This window comes from Lycorma delicatula, chromosome 12 (genome assembly GCF_047948215.1).
Source record: "Lycorma delicatula isolate Av1 chromosome 12, ASM4794821v1, whole genome shotgun sequence".
Lineage (NCBI taxonomy): Eukaryota > Metazoa > Arthropoda > Insecta > Hemiptera > Fulgoridae > Lycorma > Lycorma delicatula.
Window position 1 is genome coordinate 74,561,346 of NC_134466.1, and position 16,973 is coordinate 74,578,318.

General features: G+C 27.5%; 1 protein-coding gene across 2 annotated transcripts in view; it reads right to left on the bottom strand.

Moving 5' to 3' along the window:
- The window catches only part of Stacl (SH3 and cysteine-rich domain-containing protein), a 1,060,888-nt gene that overhangs the window by 238,597 nt on the left and 805,318 nt on the right, over positions 1 to 16,973 (bottom strand). For both annotated transcript variants that reach the window (XM_075379276.1, XM_075379274.1), the window contains exons 6-7: positions 6,547 to 6,714; positions 4,092 to 4,172 (exon numbers count right to left, since the gene is read on the bottom strand). In XM_075379276.1, coding sequence (XP_075235391.1) covers positions 4,092 to 4,172; positions 6,547 to 6,714 — 249 coding nt within the window. The remainder of the gene's footprint in view (positions 1 to 4,091; positions 4,173 to 6,546; positions 6,715 to 16,973) is intronic.

Sequence of the window (16,973 nt, forward strand, 5' to 3'; positions counted from 1 at the left end):
AACATACATTGTTCAAGATTCAAGCAGATTATTCAGAAGCAAGTAACAATAAAGAGCAAAATAATCTCAAAGTGTCATAATAGTTTATCCTGCATCATTATGCTTGATCATTTGAATTCTGTAAAATGTACTCAAAGCAGGTATCCTTGCAAGTTAGTAACACAAAATGAATTGAATCGGTCTACGCTTGCAACATCTCTCTTAGAATGTTAATGAATCATGAATCATGTGCGATGGCTGTTTCAACTGAACTGAATTATGTTAACATTGAAAGAAATGGGTCCACTAAATCTTCCTTTGAAAGACGTAATAATGATTAAATTGCTGTGCCTGCTCTAAAAGTGATTTTATAAAATATGTAAAATAAATGATCATGAACAACATGGACTTTACAGAATTTAATTTTATTTATTTACTTTATATTTAAGGAAGAGTATGTCCCATATTTTTATACCATTGTTAAAATAACTTAAAATATTACAAAAGCCTTGTAATTTAACCTGCTAACCCAACAAGTTCTTTTTTTTATAATAATACAATATATCCAAAATTATAATATTTTTTTTCTGATTTTCTTAAAGTCACTTAATTTTAATCTCCATTAGTCTGACTAAAAATTCTTCTGAAAAAGGTTTTTCACTTGAAAAACCTTCATCCTTTAGTTTCAGGTTTTCTATTAGTGGCCTTCAAGTTTTAAATGACCATCTTAGGGTAAGAACTGTTAGCGCTTTGCTTAATTTTTAAGACTACGTGTGGGGGGTTTATTCAAATGCTTTTGTAAGATAGAAAAGAGAAAACAAAATCAGCAAGTGCAATTGTAAGTGAATATTAATGCACAGTCAATGATATAAACTGCTTGATTATGTCTAGACAATCAATAAACATTTCAGGTATGTTTCATAAGCATTTGATTATAGTAAAATTTTAGAAATGTGTGTGTTCCAAATATAGTAGTTTCAATATATTAGGATAACTTAAAGTTTTTGTGTCTGGATGTATATGGATTTTCAGGTAATAAATCCATAGATTCAAAGGACACTAAATCTATATTTGCCAATTTGATCAATAAATTTTAACCTACAGTGAAATAAAAATAAATGTAAATCTTATGTTAGCAAAGCAGGGTATGGTATTTGCATATAAGAATGAGGGGAACAAAATAGGTAAAACCGTATGTAATACTTTAATGGCCTCTTATCCACCACCACATTCCATTATTATAAATCAATCAATCTATAGATTTTAAAGATATTTTTATAATTTATAAATATTTGTTTGACCACTTAGAATCTACTTTTCTGAGTACAAACTCTCCTGGCATTAATATATTTTTGACATGTTTCTTACTGCCTTAATAATAAAACTGTCAACCATTAGCATATTATTTTCCACATTTAACCTAATCTTTTTATTCAATTACATCTAATTATTATTATTTTGCAGAACTAGAATAAGCCCTAAGGCATTTCAGCTACAACAGTTCTAGTGAACTACTAAAATCTAGTTAGACTGTTCAGTTCTATGTCTCTGTTGACTGCTAGAACCTTCCCAGCCAGATCAGGAATGCTAACCTTAGAGAGACAGGGTATAAAGATGATGACACTAAATTTATATTCTGTAGAAACATGTTTTCAGTTTCAAGATGCCTGCAAGATGTTTCAGTTGGACATGATCTTAGGAACAACTGAGTTTGTAAATTAGTGATTTCTTCACTTAAATGGAGTAGGGTAAGTCAAAATACGACCTTCATTAAAGCCCATCAGGGCTAGGAACGGGAGGGGTGGCAACCGGAATCGCCGCAAGGTGGGTGTCTTCCTCTATGGGGATTGGGATGTACTGCACCCATGTCTTTTCAACGTGCAGAAAAAATTCTTGATTTTAAGGGTTTCATTTTTATGTAATTTATTACGATTACAACCGTCATTAGGTCAATATTCAGACCAGGACTGATTTCTTTGAAAATCAGAGCTTCTCTGTAGATCATGCAATGTGTCCAGACACACTGTGGAGATTCTTGTTTCACAAGTGCTTGTATACTTTGGAATTTTCCAGACATTGAATGAGCACCATCGGTGTATATTTTGATGCAATTTTTCCACTTTATGTTTGCTTTGTTCATAAAATCATTTAAGACAGCAGATAATGCGAGTGCTGTTGCTTTGAGTTCTACTTGTTTGCAGAAAGTAGCTATTCTGCAAACGATTTTTGCACTGACATACCAACACAAAATCAAACATAGGAAATGAATTGAGCATCTTTATTGCTATCTGTTGCGTCATGAAGGTGAATTGAAAACAATTTGTCACGCAACTTCCTGAAAAGCTGATGCTGTACATCTTCAGCTATATCACCAATTCAGGCAACAGAATCATTTGATAGAGATATGGACTGCAATTGTTTCACAAAATTATCTCCAAACATATTTTCTATTATCTCAATTGCAGCTGCAAAATAAACTTTTCACCAATGGTGTGAGGCTTTTTACATCTGTATATTTTATATGAAAATTAATAAGACGCAAGTAAAGCTTTCTCATTCACAGATATAGTTTTTTTTTTTTTTTTAAATAATGTTTGCATTTCATATGATTTTAATTTTAATTCGAAGAATTCTCGGGCTTTGTTAACGTACTCACTATGAAGCGTTTTCAAATTTAATTTAAGTTTGTTAGATTGCATGCTGTCTGCTACCAAACGTTTTGAGCGTATGACACAGGGACCTTTCTTCTTCATTTACTTCAGGACTGATAAACCCAAAATTTAAGTGTTCTTGGGGATATTTTCTTAATTTTATTTTTGGAACTACGCTCGTCTGTGGACTACTTGATGCTTCACTATCGTCTAATGCTCGCTTACGCCCACTTAAATATTTATCCATGATTCTGTATAAATCTACAGCCGTGAATATTTAATAACACGTGTTGCAATTAACACGCAAATTACAACATACACATTCACAACAGAGTCGACAGCGATAGAAGGATCGACTCGACTGAGACTGGCTGGAATTGAACAAGGTGAAGTATTTATACACGTTTGCGCAGACGGTCGCGCAGACGTTCCAGAATGTTAGAGTCAAATCGGAACTTTTCGCGAGAACGTCCAATATGGTAGACGCAAGACAGAAAGTAATACAGAGGTATCGATTCTGGTTTTGTCAATGCAGCGGTCGGTGTTGCTAAATATCAATAAATTTACTTTTCTTGGTAATTTTTAAGGTTTGTAATTAAGGTCGTCAAAATGCAGCTTTAGCGTCAAAATACTCAAAACACATTATTATTTTGTACATTGTTATTGTATGAGAGGGGGGCATAGTGGAAATTATGCGAGTTGAAAATTATATATTGATTGAAAATTGTGTTGCAAGTACTGAAAGGTTGAGAAACGCTGGCGTAATCCACTGTTTGGATCATTTTTCCCCCTCAGATTGAACTGAACTTTGTATGCCAAACTTAATTTTTCTGTAATCCTTTACTTTTGATAATATAACTTTTTTATTTTTAGTACAATGTTTCAGTATTTAGTTTTTTTGGATTTTGCTTTTTATAGAAAAGCTTGTTTTTAAAAAAATATATTTTTTTTTTAATCTGGAGTTTGTTTAATTTACACTTCTAAAACAGTTGTTTGATTACATAGAAATGATCACAAGTAACTAATTTCTCCATACTTCTGATTTCCTGAAAAAAAAATTATCGTAAGGAGTTAATCATTTTATAATATTTAAAATTACCAAATGACTCTGTGTATATTTTATACACTAGCAGCAGTTAATGTAAGTTTGATATACATTAAGATACAGCTTATACGTTTTTTAAAGCCTTCTACTTTCTAATGTATTCTATTCAATGTGTTGTAGGCAATACCTAAATGTTAGTCAGTATATTTTGCAAACGAATTAACATATTACATAAAATTGATATCAAGTATGCAGCCCTGAATCCAGGATCATAGCATTTCCACAATGCTAACACAGCTGGGGTAATTCATACCTATTGATACAAAACATAATAATTAAAAGAAAATTTTACATAAATTACTAAAAGAAATAATATTATATATTTTATATATTTTTACTAAAAATATATACCTTACCCTCATAGAAATAACTTCAGCACCTTGTAAAACAGAGTCTGACAGTGTACTACAAAGATCAATGTACACATCTTCTAATTCCTGTAACAAATAATAAAACATTTTAAGTTACTGTAGCTAATATATTGTGAAATTTCTCTTAACCGAGTTAATTAGGGCTTTAGTAAACTCAGAAACCCCAAATAATATATATCAACTTATACTATACAATAAACTCTTATAAAACAAGAAAAAAAAATCAGAATTAATGGTTGTAAAATAAGACTAAGTTAATCCTGATTAATTTTGATAAAACTAACTAGATTTAATAATAAAGAATTTTTAAGTAATAATGCATAATTTGTATGTTAAATAATAATGAAAAGAGTCATAAAATGTGGCTACAGTACATGCGAGATACAAATTTACAAAGTAATTTTAATTATCTGATCTAATCGTGATTATACGCTTAGACATAATTAATTGGACAAATCTTGCATGTCTGAAGTTCTTAATAGTTTTGACTGCTATTCCTTTATCCCTGTCAATTGTAATAAATATTAATAGGAAGAATCGATCAGAGTTGCAGAATGCGTTACAAAATTATATAGAACAATAAAAACAGTTTGGGAATGAATGTCTCTTTTAATCTTTACACTATAAATTATTCAAATCATTCAGAGAAGTTCAGGGGAGAGCTGAAAATAAACTAGGTGTAAGTTACATTTCATTTTAAGCAATATGCATTTAATAAATTTATTAATTTTTTTTTCTTTTTGTATTCATTAGAAAGTTAACATGTAATAAAAGACATGAAAATATACTTTTCAAAAGTATATACTTTTTCAAAAGTTGGTAATATTTGACAGTCTACATGACAATTACAGTTACCAGGTCTCAGTTGCAGCACTGCCAGAAGAACAGAATATTAACTAAAGAAAACCATGAAATCATCGTGTAGGAGAGAAACAAACGATTTCTGCCCTGACTTTCAGTCTTGTGGAGACACTATAAATGACTTTTTTGAGAGCGAGAGGTCATAAAAAATGTACTGCACATAATGTTTTCATATATACTGCTTGCATTGGATGCAGAAGTTATTGGAGCCTTTTGAGCAGGGTTTTTCTACATCCTTCAAACAGATCTCACATCAAGAGCAGCTATCACTTGTTTGTGAAGTTGAAAGAACATCGGGTGGGAAACGTTTTTATGAAAAGGCCAAGATAATTTGACAATTGTTGTCGATGAATGTAAGATATTTAAAATTTTATTTGGTTTTTGTAATTACAATTTGACAATTGTTTATATAAATAAAACTACCTTTAAGGAGTGCTCAAAACAAAACAAGTACACTATTAAAAATTTTTATCTAAGTAATTTTTATTTATTTATTTTTATTTTACAATAGTTGTTTAATTTCCATTTTTTTTTTAAATTTTAACAGTAATCTTGTTTTTACAAATTTTTTACATCACCAAAAAAGAATTTGGTTTTTGTTTACATTAAAGAAGTACATTTCTGAAAATGAAATGATGTACTGTTTCTAAATAAAATTCAAATTTTTATAATTATTTCTTTGTTTTATTCAATTTATCTTATGTCATTCTGTTTAGAATTAAATTCTGTACAAGTTTTGTTTAAAAGTTTTATGTGTTTTTGCCAATTTAACAAAGTTATTGTAGGTCAACTTAAAAAACAGGGTTTTTTACCCTAATTTATTGGTTTTCATTCCAAATTTCTCTAAAACTACTGGAGATGCGGTTCTGGGCCCTATTTTATTCAATTTTCAGGTCAAGAACGATAATAAATCACTAATTTTGCCCCTTAATGTCCTAAAGAATTCAGTACTACCTCATTTCACCTGCTGAAATCTGAGCAAAATCTTTCACTAGCTGTAACTTCCAAACGAAACATTTTAGGACATATTTTTATAAGAACTTTTTCCATTTTTTTTATGAATAGAATAAGTTATGAAAGTCGCAGGAGAACTTTGTGATACACTCTGTATATGTCTTATGAACATGACAAACTTTTAATGCTGGGCTACCCACTTTGCTTTAAGGAAGTGAGACTTGGTCCATATCTATTGTGGGAAGAGAAAGACTCAATTTTCCAAAATGAATTTTTTGAGCTTCTGATAAGGGCTGCAAAATGTTGGATGTTGATATGGCATGATATGGGAGTTTAGAGTTTAATTGAGAAGGTGGAGAGTTAAAAGGTAAAATAGTTTTTGACACCTTATAGAAAGAAGCATCATTACATGTTTGTGCATGATGTTTTGCACCTTAATCCTTAAAATGTAGTAGAAGAGTCTGTTTTCCCCTCTCCCTTTAATTCTATGATGTAAAACCTAGTTGATAAAATGCAGCAAAGATGGTTAGCGAAGAACATAACTAGAATAAATGAATATTTTATAAACTATTCAAATACTTCATATAATTGTAATTATAATAAAAAATGAATTTTATTTATTTACCTGTAGAAGTTGTGGAAGAGTTTCATGATAATACTGGTCAACCATACCATTAGTAGCATGTAGCTGTGTTACATAATTGTTATGAGCATCAAGATATGTCGCTAATGTTGCCGTACTATTAGGTGAATTCATTTGCAACAAATATGCAGTCTTATACTCTTGTCGACACTAACAAACACAAAATACCCAAAAATAAATAAAAATTAAATTTTAAAAATTTATAACGTGTATGCAGTATTTTTTAAAAAATTTCTGGGTAAAAATAAGACTATCTTTATGCTACAACCGCAAATGTATTTTTATTTATATTTCACAAAATACAGTACACTTCAAGTAATTTATTCAACAGATTAAAAGACATATGAAAATTTCTGTAATTAACGTAACTTATAGTACATGTTAAAGTATGCTGTAATTTTTTTAATGCCTTATTTATCCATGATATTAACTGACAAAGAGTTAGATTTTGACACAAAGTATTATATAGTAACAGATGAAATAAATCAAAATCCAAAAAAGATTCGTTAGAATGATAAGTAAAAAAAGAACTACGGATCATTTTTTGCCAATATTTAGGGAATTGTCTATTACCGCTATAATTCTATATTACCGCTATGTTATTTATATGTTTATAAAGTAATGAAATTTTTCTTTATCAGAAGTGGTCATAGAGATAGTATGATAACCGAGTACGAACTTAGAAGTAAAAGGAATGTATATGTCCCCAGAGCAAATAAAATAAATTATATGAAGTTCTTTTCAAGTACTGCTCCTAGATTGTATAACATACTTCCTAATCATATAAAGACCAGTAGGAACCTAAACCCTTTCTTAAAGCTACTAAGACGATGGTTAATTAATATTGATGACGCTGAAAGTATGTTCCATGTAATTACATGATTTATGATTACATATATAATTAATTATAATGCTTTATACTATGTCTTAACATACTAATAGGTTTTTACATATATAACTTGGATAGCACTGGATGAAAGTTTTATTAGTATACATAAATATTTGACGACGATTAATCTTCTCTATACTTAACTGCAGAAAAGATAAGTTTCCACCAGTAAATCATGAATTGAACCAAAACTAATTCTCCTATATAAGATAAAACTGTTTACTTTTCCCCTTACTCTAACTAAAAAGATTAATAGAAAAGGGATGGTGCTACAAAACGGGCAAGACCCTTGTGGACACCTAATCTTTCATCTTTTACAAATCATATCAATTAAGTATAATTAAGTTAAGTTAAGTAATAAATATTAAATTGTATTATAAAACAATGTTAAATTAAGTACAATTAAGTTAAGTAATATTATAATTAGTATTAGGATTACTCCATTAATTATTAATTTCGTAAAAGTGAAAGAAATAAAATAAAATAAAAAATATATGCTTTAACCAGATATGAGTGATAATAGACGATTCCAATTTAGTGCAACATTTACTTATAAAATTTGTATTTTGTTTTTTTTAATCATTATTTTTAATTATTTTTTAACCTTAATGTATTTACTATACCAGACACTTCAATACATATCAGTTATTAACTTCATCTTTTACAATCTTTGTCTTCCTCAATAATTTTTACTTATACGTATTTCCTAATCAATATTAAGAGACAATAAATAGTATAATTTGCATGTTGGATGTTATGAATTTGTTGGTTTTGATTCAGAAATATTCCTTCATTGATATTACTCAGAGTTTCATGGAAAGATATCTCTTACACATAAAAAAAAAGTTAGAGACTATACACAATTTTCATAGACTCTTTTATTGTTAAAATTTATTGTCTTGTATGTTCAAATTTTCTATAATCAGTTATCATCTATAATTCCATTATTTACTTTATATTAGTTTTTATTCTGTTATTTAGAGTTTACTGTAAGTTCAATTTAGTAGAATTGTTACAAATAAAAATGTTTATATGTCATGGAAGTAATATTAGATTTTAAACTTAAATTTTTAAGGCACTCGCTTTATTTATGCGTGTATAATTCTAGAAGAATTATTCTGATTGGTTTATCATATTTAAATTCGACTTTATATACTGACTTTGACTCAAGTAATCTAAATTATATATTTATCCCGAATTAAGCAAAACAAAAACTATCATATGAATTAATTTTTGAGTACTATTGAGTAGACTATTATAAAACAAAATTCTCTATTCTATCTACATCACATCTACATCATATCTACATTACATCGGGTATTACTAACTAAAAAATGCAAAAAACAAAACTTAAGCTTTCATATGATTTACTAAGCGTCTGCTGGACTACTATCCAGCAGAATAGCAGCCTTTTGTCCAGAGATTTTTCACACACTACACAAATTTGTATCTTATCATTATGTAAAATAATTGGTGTAGGTCTGTAATTTATCAGAGAGAAGAGATTAATAAATATTAAAAATGTTAAATTAATTTTTTTGTATGAAATTCATTTGTATTATTTTTTTTTGTTCAAAACCATTTCAAATTTACTACCAGTTATAGTTTATTATTATTATTTTTTTAATTACAGGGTTCTTTAATAAATTTGAGAATATAAATGTCAACATATAAGGATCCCCATAATAATTTTCAACGTAATATGTTGAATATTAATATTTCATATACAATAAGTATAACTTTAACCATATTTGGTACAGAGTAGTTCGTTTTTTTGTGTTTGGTAGATGTTAGAGTTGGAGAGTGGGTGTACTGGAAGTATATGGCATGGAGAAAAATAAGACAAGCTTTTGCTGCCTGCAAAAATATACCGTGCACACACACACACACACACACACACACACACACACACACACACACACACACACACACACACACACACACACACGCATGCACACACACACATACACACACACACATTCAGGGAAACACGTGTGTGTGATTTTTACCTTCACTCTGGTATATAGTTACCTCATCTGCACCTAAAATATCTCTTTCAATTTGTGTGAAAACTATGCTTACAAAACTTAGACTTACTGTAAATATGTCTTTATACATTTAGAAATAAAAAAAGACTTTCAGAATGTTACAGTATTTATTTTCTTTATTCAGACTAGGTTCCTTTATTTATTTGTTGTTAAAATGTAGTATTACTATTTATCACAGTAACATTTAATATCAATTTCTTTTTTTAATTTTATTATGTTACATACATTATTTTTACATAACATAAGACTTCTTAGTGTTTACTAACACTTATTTTATTGTAACATACAATAAAATAAGTTTTATTCAGTTCAATGTTATAATGGAATAAGCATCCTGAATTATCTTTATTTTTATAAGTCCATAAATTAAACTTTGTATTCAACAGAGTTCTATTCATTAGAGTAAATTTATTTGATCCAGCAAAATTCCATTAATCCTGTTTTGCTTAATATTCTAATTTTTGTCTTCTTTTAAGTAGTAACAATAACATAACTGAAAACACGCATCTGTAAATGTATGTAGTTGTGTGTGTGTGTGTGTACATTTACAGATACATGTTTTCACAGTTGAATGCACATGTATATGTGTGTTGTATGTTCATTAATGCCAAAAGTTTAGATTGACAATAATGGCCAGATGTTAATTAATTCTGTTATTAATAGCATACTTGAGACCTCTCCAGTATGTAGGAATGTTGTATCAATGACAATGATAGGTATTACATTGTGTATATATTGATTAACGATGCTTCGGCTGAAACTCACTCTACATCTATAGTCCATTACAGTATTAACACTGTCATTCAGTTACAACTGTTGTCAGTCACTGACTCCTAAACTGAGTGAGTTTGAATGTATAATGATATGATTATTTCATCGTTTGATATTATAGGAAAAGTTTTATAACATATGAAACAGGTACTGCAGTTAATATTTTTAAATATAAGTATTTTTATTAACTACAGTACCTACATACATATATACATATATGAGTGTATACATATGTTTTTATTACATTACAATAAATAAATAAACCATTATTCTAATCAGAACATAAAATACACTATATAGATCATATAAACACAAGCTGAATTATAATATCCAAACAAATGATAAATAAAAAAAATATATTTTCATAAAAACAATCGATCAGATAAAAAATAAATATTTTTAAAATTCATATCAATTATTTGAATACAAACACATGACATAATATTAAGATAAATTCATTTAAAAAAATAATAAAATAAAAATATTCGCAATTTAGAAGCCACTAAAAATGATTAATTATTATGAAAATGATTTTGAGCACATTTATGGACACGTTGAATGGGTGGAGATAAATCATGTACTCTTTCTTTGCTTTTAATTATTATTATTATTTAAAAAACCCATCAACAGAATAATGTCGTTTGCTTAAAAGAAAATCTTTAATTGTATTTTAAATAAATTGGTAGGAAGATTTTTCCAAAAAAAATAATTTAGCAATTTTATTAAAAAATATACATTACCAGCATTTCTTTTTTTTTAAACTATGTTTAATAAAAAATAGCGAAGTTGAGAGATTTTGATATCTCTTCCATGAAAGAGTTTTTCTCATATTACTCCTTCTAGTTGTAACTAGAAATTTAAGAAACAAAAAATACTTGAAAGGTGTTTGAAGTAATTTCTTCTTTTTTAATTAATTTTTTTTTCTTTACTTCAATTTAAATTCTGAAGGCTTTAACAGAACTGATAAAAATAATTAAGTTCTTAAAAAAAATTTTTTCAGCAAGTAACGATAACAAATTTAGACAAAAATTTCTATATAACAGATAAGCATTATAATTTATTTTTTTTTAATCATAGTTGTTTGATGATTTTTCTCTCTGATTTTTTTTGTTCTGTGCTAAATTTTAACATCAACATAATTACGTTATTCCACATTCACAGTTACCACTTCTATGTATTTCAATATTTCTGTACTTCAATATACTTTGTAAAATTTGAACAAATTAACTAACCTGGATGTTTTAATATATGGCCAACCAAACTAATTTATCTTTTTACAAGATTGTGCCATAACTTCTGTCTCACCAATTTAATAAAAGATCTTCACATTCTATCAACCAACCTACTGTTACACCACACAAAATCCTTAATTCTTTTCTTTTGTTTATATTAATGTCTACATTTCCCACTGCCGTAAGTGCTACAATTCGCACGTATATTTTTAAGAATATTCTTATTCTTATTCTAATTCTACATTATAATTGTTAGATTATAGGAGCAAACTTCTTTTCTGGATAAAAGGGCCCTTCCTTGGGTAAGTTTGTTTTTAATCTCAATCTTTATTAAAAATATTTCATAAAGATATACGTAAAAGTAATACTTTAGGAAAAAAATTATAATAATTTTTTTTTTTTAATAAAACTAAGACTCGTGTAACTAAAAAAAAATTATTGAACTCCATTTTGAGGTTTTATATATATAGACAGAATTATTGTAAAAAATATTTTTGGTCTATAAAAATTAATGTACGCAATTTACATAATATTAATATTTAAAAATTTTAAAGTAAAATATAGTCAGCTATTTTTTTGTTTCTAGCCTCGGGGACCATTCTTAGGTATTACATCAGGGGATGAGAAGAAGTGGCAGTTTTGCAGCGAGTGAAAATGTCATTCAAACCCAGGACCTCCAGATGATGCTACCAATCACAACATGGAGGCTAGCTATTCAGGCCATCTTGTTTCAACCAAAATAACAATATTATCACCATGATTCTTAATTTTTATAGTTTTATCATTGGACTATTGATGATCTAGTTAATAAAACATGGTCATATTATGATCTATTTAATAAAACTTTATGAGAATAGGAAATTATTTATTATTATTTCTAATCTGTACACTGCAATCTGTTCAACTCGTGAACAATAAACAATATGATACAATTTTCTTTGTGTCTTCAAATTTGATAACCTTTAATAAATATTTTAATCATTTTAAACAATTTTTATTTAATTTATTTAACAAAGAGTAAGTTCTCCATAAAACTATTTTGTGATTCCTTATAATTATTTCCAGGTAAAATGAAAGAAACATTTTTAAAAAAGAAAAAGAAAATTAATGCACACATTTTCCATGTAGGCAACTTTAAAATAATTTTTTTGCCATCGCTTAGTTCTGAATTTGTGTAGTTTAATCATATATGTACAATAATGAGATTCTGATATTCAAAGTACTTCTATGTGAAATCCAAGAAAATTAACTGGAAAATTTCAGGTAAATAAATATGTAGTCTAGAGAACCACAGCATTCACACAGAAGCAGTTCCTTTAAGTCGCTGTCTTTTATTCCTTTTCTTGTATTTCCAGATGTGGTTTCTTTCCTTTTTGTTTTGTGTAAACAGCTTTTATTATATGGTCATTTTTTTTTTAATTTATTCATATTTTAAATAAAAATAAAACTAAATAATGTAAAATAAAATATATTTTTTAAAAAAAGTAAAAGCTTTTTCAAACAGCATACTAAAAAGTAAAAAAAATAATACCTTTTCAATAGTTATAATTTTAGACTTTTGGAATCTGTACCAAAATTAAGGGAAAATAAATTGCTGATTATGTTTAATTTGGTGCTGACATAGTAAACATCTGCTATTTTTATTTTTCAGTATACTATTTTTTGAAATCTGTTTTACTGTTTTCACTTTAAATTATTACTTTATATTTTTCTATCAGCTTTATTTAATATTAGATATAATTACTTTAAATGTTAGTTACACAAGAATATATAACATTTCAATGTACCAATTCAGTATTAAACAGTAATAATAGTGATGATGAGGTAATAAATAAATAACAACACCTTCAACTTGTCTTTATAGGTAGCTTAATAGTAGTTAATTTCAGACTTAAGTTGACCACAAGAAACTTTTCTATAAAATAAATGGATAGTCATTAAAATAATTCACACTACTATCAATGTTATAGTGTGGGTTTCAGCCGCCTGGGGCATAGGCCAAATTCACCACCCCCTTATTAAGGTATTTTAATCCAAAAGGGTCCAAAATTTACCAAAATTCTAAAGAACTTTTCGGCAAGAATAGAACTGTTATTGGGTATTGTACAATCTACAAATAGAGAAGTCATGTATACTTGTTTTATAATGTAACAAACACATCTGTTACAAAAGTTAACACATATACCATTTACTGATATATACACATTTATGATATGTGTCAACAAGATTAAGTTATTGTTACATAAATTAAGAACACATAACGAATAACAGCGAATAGAATATATAACACAAATCAACTTCCAATTAGAACTAGAATGATACTGTTATGATATATAATTTTTATTGAAAAATTAATAGAATTAAAAATAAAACTTCTGTCTTTAATTAAAACTTTATTAGTCTACTTTTTCTAAGAGCAAAGTCTTTTACTGCACTATCAATGTTTATAGTATCTCATACTTCTTGCTCAATAGACATATAGATCATCAATTTATAGACTACATACAATTTTCAATAATTTAACAATGACAAACCATAACATGCACTTAAAGAAAATCATGAATTGAGGTTAATTGAGTCAATGTGAATTGGGCGACTGATGTTGCAGTTGTTATTAGACAATATTGAACTCTATTCTTTATATGAAATAATTAATTCTCAATGAATATTCGTCGTGAACAATCTGAGTACAAAACAAAACACGGGAAATTACTTCAAGACAACTGGTTAGTAGAGACGATGTTGCCGGGTACTAGAGCGAGCAAGATGACCGCACTCACTTAAAGAAGGGGATTCCCTGGTTCCATCACAGATTAAATAATAAAAAATTCCGTGTTCATTTTAATTGGTTCAAATTGCAGCTGTGACAAAAATATGAAAAGAAATGGTGCAATTTTTTAGTTCAGGTTACAAAATATTATTATTTATTTACTATTGCCCGGGGCAGGCCACTGCCCACTGGTCTCGCTGGTCTCGCTACGCTATGTATATTTTGTTTTGATAAAACAAAATATAATTTGAAAATCCACAAAGAAAACATAAATAACAAATAATAAGAAATAGATTGAATTGAATGCTTTTTCTTTTTTATTCAGTTAATAAATCAATAAAAATTTTTATTTTATTTTAATTCAATTTACTGTCATGATTCAGATTAGCATTCATTCATGTGAAACCATAAAAAATAAGAATAACGGATTAATGAAAAAAATATTTTAATCTTTAAAAACATATGCCTGTGTGCACATAAACTTTTATGTGTGTTGAAATAGAAAGAAAAACTGAAGAGAGGAAGAAATACAAAAATACAAACACAAACATCACTATTTAAACAAGCAACAAAATGAGGTAATATAAAAAAATAAACATGCACACTTTATTGTCTTTAAACAGTTCATGTACAAACTGTATAAAACCTGTAGTCATATATTTATTTGAAAATTCAACATTTGAGCTGTTTGGGTTAAATACGTAGTACATGTATGCGTTGCAATTAGCAAAATACTCCATTTAGTAGTTAAACACAGTTGATTATTATCAGTGGAAAGGGTGCAGAAACTGTGAGCTCCATCATTATTCTATAGATGTTAAATGTTTTTAATTCATATTGATTCATGTTCAGAGTAATTATCATAATAATAAAAAAAAGCAATAACATTAATGATAAGTCAGAAAAAAGTAAATAAATCACATAATTGTGTTAATGAAATGCTCATTAATAATTCTTTACATTCTCTTATATAATTTTCAATAATAATATTATTAAACTATTATATTAATAATAATAATTTTTAATAATAATATTGTAACAATAATTACACAATTTTCAAAATTATTACATTAAAATAGCTTAATTTGAATGCAAAATTAACTACAATAGGATACAAATCATACAGATGTCCAATTATCAGGGTAAATTTTCTAGTACTGTATATATATTACACTGACAATAGTCAGTGTGTGTGTGTGTGTGTGTGTGTGTGTGTGTGTGTGTGCGTGTGTGTGCATGTGAGCATTCTGAAATGAATAATGGAAGTATTTAAATAGAGAAGAATATAAATCAGCTTAAATATTTTATGATGTAAAATATTATGTAAATAAATAAATAAAAATGAAAACCTCTCTAATTTGTGTTAATGTTTTTTTAAAATTATAGTCATTTTGTTTAAAAGATAGAAATGTTTATTTAAAATATAACCTTTTACTACAAGAAAATATTCTTGTAAATCTTAATATTACAAGAAAATGAACTGAAAGTATAAGAATCTTGGAAGAATGATAAAATTAAAGATTTGTATACAAATTTGATGTGTGATATAGCAATCCAAACTGGTGAGATTGAAGAACTCCAAAGAATACTTACAGTATTAAAAGAAGGAATGAAAAAGTATAGAGAGAAAATGATCTCCATTATTTTCTTTTCTCTGTAGTGGAATGGTAGCATCTTGTCTTTCATCTGAGGGGTTCCGGGTTCGAATACCAGTCAGGTATTGCAATTTTTCACATGGTAAAAAATGATTTCTCTGAATTCCTATGTATAACCTTCAAAGCTTCTATAGTGAATTAATAAATTAATTTATCATGCAAAAAATAATAATAAACGTGAGGAAAACAGAAATGCTAAAATAAAATAAGATGAGAAGTATGAATATGTGTGGAGAATGCTGATCAAAAATCAGAAGAATAAAGTAAAGATTTAAATATGAATAGTGATGGTAAAACAGGAGTTTAAAAAGATAAAATGAATATTACTTAGTGAAAGGATTTAAAACTGGAAAAGACTATTTTCAGATTTTTTACATTGGAAATGTACAAAATCTGAAAAGGAGTGGTTTATTGAAACATTTCTTAAAAAACAATCACAGAGAGAAGGGAAGAGATTGAAGTTGAAAGACAATTTCTTATATACCAAGTCAAGAACGGAGAATTTAAAAAACCAAAGCAAAAATATAAGGAACACCACATCATTATATAGTCTCACAGACAAGGTAACATTCCATAAAATACACTTAAATCATATTGGAACAACGAAGATATCTCACTTATGTTATGAATCAAAAAATCCACAGAGGAAGTAGTTTACACTTTATCCATGAAATTATGTATCATACCGGAAAATAAATGCTTATCAAACATACTAGATAAAGGAATCTGAATTTATGAAAATAGTACAATCAAAAATTTTCCAGCTGCTATAGAAAAGGAAATGAAGAACTCGTATAAATAAAAAATAACATACTTGTACAAAAAATAAAACAAAAGATGATAATAAAGTTGTTATACTTTACTGGCATTGGTTATTTATTTTTATATCAAGGAAAAATAATGATACATGAAAAAGTAAAAAAAAATCAATATATTTTTTACTTCTCCACCCCTAAAATCAACTCCTAAGAAAATTGTTTGATTTGTGTACATTTAATATGATAAATCGAAGAAACTAAAAAAATTCCACTGAAAAATGCACAA